We start from the raw sequence: 4680 nt of genomic DNA, 5'->3' as shown, positions 1-4680 counted from the left end.
TGTTTTTCCATAGATATATGTGGATTAACATTCTTAGGATACATGAAGGATGCACATGCTCTCACCCTGCCATACTGTACTAGCAGTATGGTGAATTGAGCACTAAAGTGAACTGTGCGAGCATGAGCTTATGGCTTTAGGAACGCAAGAATTTAGTGCCAGAAGCTTATGCTTCCTGCTGACTTTAGGAGGAGAGAAGTAAAGGGACGTGTAGCTTAACGTAAAGCATTGGCATTTGTGAAACTTGGTAGTTAGCTGCTGAAAGGAACAGATTTTTTGTTTAAAGCCAATGTTGAGAAACTGCTGGAGTACTCTAGCCAGAATTATTATGGACAGGTACGTGCCCAGTAATCACAACCTGTGAGATGATATAGTGTGGTGATCTCTGCCACACTGAGGTTTGGTTCCTGCTGTGTTTCGACCTTGTGCTTATAGTGTTTCGACCTTTGTTCCTTCTGACTAGTGTAGTGGTTTGAACAACATGCTTTGAATGATCTTCATGTGTAAACAGCATGCTAATTGGTTTCTCAGCATCTGTCTTAAAAGTTACATGTTTAGGAGAACTACGAAATTCACAAACTAGCTTACCAATTATGACACTCTTCTTCAATTTAAAATGAAGCATTATTCAGCAGTGTCCGTACACTTATGGCTGCAATGGAATTCAAGTTGCTGTGCTTGAAACAATTAAGCACAAATCAGTTTATTTCCTCATTAATGCCAGGATTTGAGAGTTTCTGGCCTACATTTGTCTAGTATAAACAAAAATGTGTGCTTAGTGGACTGCAGGGATGATTTACCTAACTAAAAGTTGCTGTTCATGAATGAAATCATTTTTCAAATTATATGTATACTAAGGTTATGTGGCTTCACTTCTATGAAGTAGAATATATAATAGTGCAGCTTGTTCTTGATACTTCAAATTATTTTTAAACATGAGGCTTCAGAGATTAGAAGGTGGGTTTAACACAGTTTTTATAGAACTTGTGTGGGGTGCAGGTTTTCTGAGTTGACATAGTGCTTATTTGAAAACCAAAAACCCTCTGCATGAGAAACATTGGGCAGAAAGTGAAAGAAGACTATGCACCAAGAAAGTGATGGAGAGGATGATACGAGGGCACAAGAGGATGTCAGAACGCCGGGCTTTGATTCGAATGATTAGTGGGTAGACCTAAAGCTAGCAGCCGCTGTCTCCACTGCACTCATTGAATGCGTTCAAACGTTAAATGCCTGGCATCCGACCTTTGGCTTTCTCATTCGAACGCGTTCAACGAGTGCAGTGGAGGCAAAGGCAGCTAGCTTTGCGTCTGCGTACTAATCATTTCAATCAGAGATTGGCGTTCTGACATCCCCACGCACTCGTATCCTCCACTCCCTCAGTTTTCCTGTGCATACTTTGATGCCTCAATCTTTAGTGCTAGAAAGAACTATTCTTATTCTTATGAATGCTAGATGTATGCAAATACGGCAAATGAGTTTGTTTTTATGGTCTTAATATTTTATGAGATTGAGACAATTTGGGTTTGGGGATTATTTTGCAGGCAAAATATTTTGCAATTGGGAGTCGTATACTATGTTCTTCCATCATGCGGTGATGTATTGACATAATAAATATTTGTGATTGTTTTCCAAATGTGAAAGTTGCATTAGTTACATTATTTTAAAGATTAAGTCATATTAAGTCACGCATAAAAATTAAGTCACATTTAAGTAAATAGACCCTTTTCCAACGTCTGCACCAACACCTGCCTGCCATTGCTTGCTCACATACTGTGAGCATATATATTGAAAATGAGCACAGTGTCAGCATTTGGCGAGGGCTAGGGTCCAGTCACGCACTTTGTGAGCAAGCAATGGTGACCGCCAATGTTGCTTGATGTACTTTTGAAAAGGGTCTATTGACTAAATAAATGCTGTACAAACTATTTTACAAAGACATGCAATGTGACTGTCTGTTTTGTTTTCATTACTTTCAGACGCCTATCGCAGGTTCATCAGACTTCGACCTACTGGCAGAGCAGAGGAAGCTCGGCTCAAGGATATGCGCCACTACATGCGCGAGCTCCTTCAGAGCCTGAGGCAGAAGGCCAAATAAACAAGCCTGTGGCAGGAACGCATGTTCACAATTTCTCGAAGTTGAAGCATATTTCTCTGCATGCAGTTTCTGCTAAGTTGCATAGGCTTTAGGAGAAAAAGCATTTTCCTGCTGAACTTCACTTTTTCCTTCTCTTGTTTCTAAAGCCTGTGTAACTTATACTGATACACCACGATATCTCAACTTTTGTGAGGTGTGTGAACACAACTCACTATCGAATGATAATTTGGAAGGGCTGCTGGAAATTCTATGCAAAACTATTGTATACAAGTTTGACACAAAACAGTTATAAACCGCATGCCGTGACAGGTGATTCATGTGAACCATGTGGTTAATATGACCGATATACATCAACATGCGGCCCTGACATCACGTCACTACGGTGGCGCTGCTATGTTAGGGCGCATGTGCAGACGCTCCATGTCACACGAATCGTTTGTCCACACCTCGTGAGGGCTTGTTTGTAAACAGCGTGTCGGCCTACAGATCATATCAACCTTATAAACTGCATAAACAATATTGTCCAAAACAGCTATATGAACCATACAAACCATATGGACCCTACAAACCGTATGACCCGTATCAACCGTACGACCCGTACCAACCGTACGACCCGTACCAACCGTACGGCCCATACCAACCGTATGACCCGTACCAACCGTACCAACCGTATGACCCGTACCAACCGTATGACCCGTACCAACCGTATGACCCGTACCAACCGTATGACCCGTACCAACCGTATGACCCGTACAAACCGTATGACCCATACCGACCCGTATCCCATAACGCTATATGAAGACCCGTATGGAAAATTCATATGGTTTTTTTCAGTAGGGCATAAAGGAACAAATTGGCAAACTTGAATGCGAGGCATTCATGTCCGATGACGCTCCCGCATACGGTAATGCATGGGAGCACGTGATGGGCCCTGTCAAAAATCGGATGCTCTGTACCTGGCATGTGAACCGCAGCTGGAAAGGAAAATTGCAGAAAGTCACTAATGAGGAAATTCGAAAAACTCTTCAAGACCAGTTGTTCACTCTCAGAAATTGCAGTGATGAGGTTGAATTCCAAGAGGCTTTACCACGCTTTCTCGATCAGAAACTGGGTAAAGAAGGTGAGGATTTTCTTAAGTACTTCAGGAGTCATTATGCTGGAAGAGCGACTCAGTGGGCGCACTGTTTCAGAAAAGGCATTCCATTCACCACTAACAACCATCTGGAGGCAATGCACAGGGACCTCAAGTCAAACTACATGCATGGAACGCACAACCAGAGGCTTGACAAGCTGCTAATGATACTCTTGGAGCTAACTCGTGACCGGCTCTACAAGCGTCTCAAGTCGCTCATAAAAGGAAAAACAAATCGGCATGCCACAGCCCTTTTCCAAAGGCACCAAGATGGGATGAAGATCCCCGCATCAGATGTAGAAAAGCTACAAAATGGCAGTGGATGGCTTGTGAAGTCCCAGTCCCAGGCTGGAACTAACTACAATGTCGAAAGAAAGGGTGATCCCTGTCAGGGCTGCATCCTTCGCTGCAAGGACTGCGACATATGTATCGACAGTTACCAGTGCACTTGCAATGACAGCTTGATTTCAGTTTCAATATGCAAGCACATTCACGCCGTAGCTTACCTGGAGCGTCGTGCGACAACTGTAGAGGAAGTCGAAACTCAGCCAGACATGGTGCCATCAACCTCTTGCAATGCAGCAGGCTCTACATTGGTCGATGAGCCCCAGTCTCTCTTGGATAACATTCGGCACAGTGTTGAGATTAGCATGCAGAAATCTGAACCAGATTCGGAGGACGAAGTACGTCTAGCCTTGAATGCACTGAACGAGTCCCTCTCGAGGAAAAAATTGATAAGCGCTTCGAGTCGGGCCATGGTAGTAGAGTACCTCGCAAAGGCCAAAGAACTAGTTGATTCTGCACCCGATGCATCATGTCTAAAACCCAAAGTGGTTCCTCACAACAAAAAAATGGAAAAGCAACCACGGTACATTTCAACCAAAAAGAGACGCCCTGGTTCTGGTTCCATGCATGTAAAGCGTCCAAACAGGTTGGAGCAACAGTCCATCATGAAGGACCTTGTAGACAACAGAGTTTCCTCACGGGTAGCAGCATCCACTTGGCTTCTTGCGGATGCTGCTGCCTTAGTCCTTAGGGACCATGACTACTGTGCAGAGCAGTAGACATGACAATTGGAATAAAATACAAGGGACAGTTTCTTGCTTTTTAGTCCAATTTTTGTGTGCCAGAAGAACAGCGTTCCTCTTGCACAAAAAGGGCCAGTATATGTGGTAGCTTATTGCAGGGGTGGTCCAGTTTGCCATTTCTGGCAACTTGATACATTCCCGCTTGCCTGCGCTTTGCTGCACCCAAAGGAAAAAATTGGGCCAAAGTAAACGAATCTGCAAACGAAAAGGTTTTTGGAAGAGTTTTTGGTTTTGTCTGTAGGTTAGAAGATTGGTGGAAATTATTGAGGGAAAATTTAATAGAGTAAAATTAACTAGCACAGCTAGGGACAGGCAGGGCGGAGGAAAATTGGGACTCCCTCCCGCACGGCTCCGGCCCAAGGTCT

General features: G+C 43.6%; 1 protein-coding gene across 1 annotated transcript; it reads left to right on the top strand.

Annotated features, from left to right (window-relative positions):
* The first annotated feature begins 2942 nt into the window (after positions 1-2942).
* LOC120848424 lies at positions 2943-4291 on the top strand. The gene has a single exon (XM_040220385.3). The coding sequence runs from the start codon at positions 2975-2977 to the stop codon at positions 4289-4291; it is 1317 nt and encodes a 438-aa protein (XP_040076319.1). The 5' UTR covers positions 2943-2974.
* Positions 4292-4680: the final 389 nt, after the last annotated feature.

This window comes from Ixodes scapularis, unplaced genomic scaffold (assembly GCF_016920785.2).
Source record: "Ixodes scapularis isolate PalLabHiFi unplaced genomic scaffold, ASM1692078v2 PGA_scaffold1__304_contigs__length_218370807, whole genome shotgun sequence".
In the NCBI taxonomy this organism is placed as follows: Eukaryota; Metazoa; Arthropoda; class Arachnida; order Ixodida; family Ixodidae; genus Ixodes; species Ixodes scapularis.
Note: the sequence above shows the minus strand (reverse complement) of the source record. Positions and strands in the feature narration are given on the sequence as shown.

Coding starts and splice junctions, on each gene's coding strand:
- LOC120848424 (XM_040220385.3), top strand. CDS start 2,975: ATGTCCGATGACGCTCCCGCATACGGTAATGCATGGGAGCACGTGATG.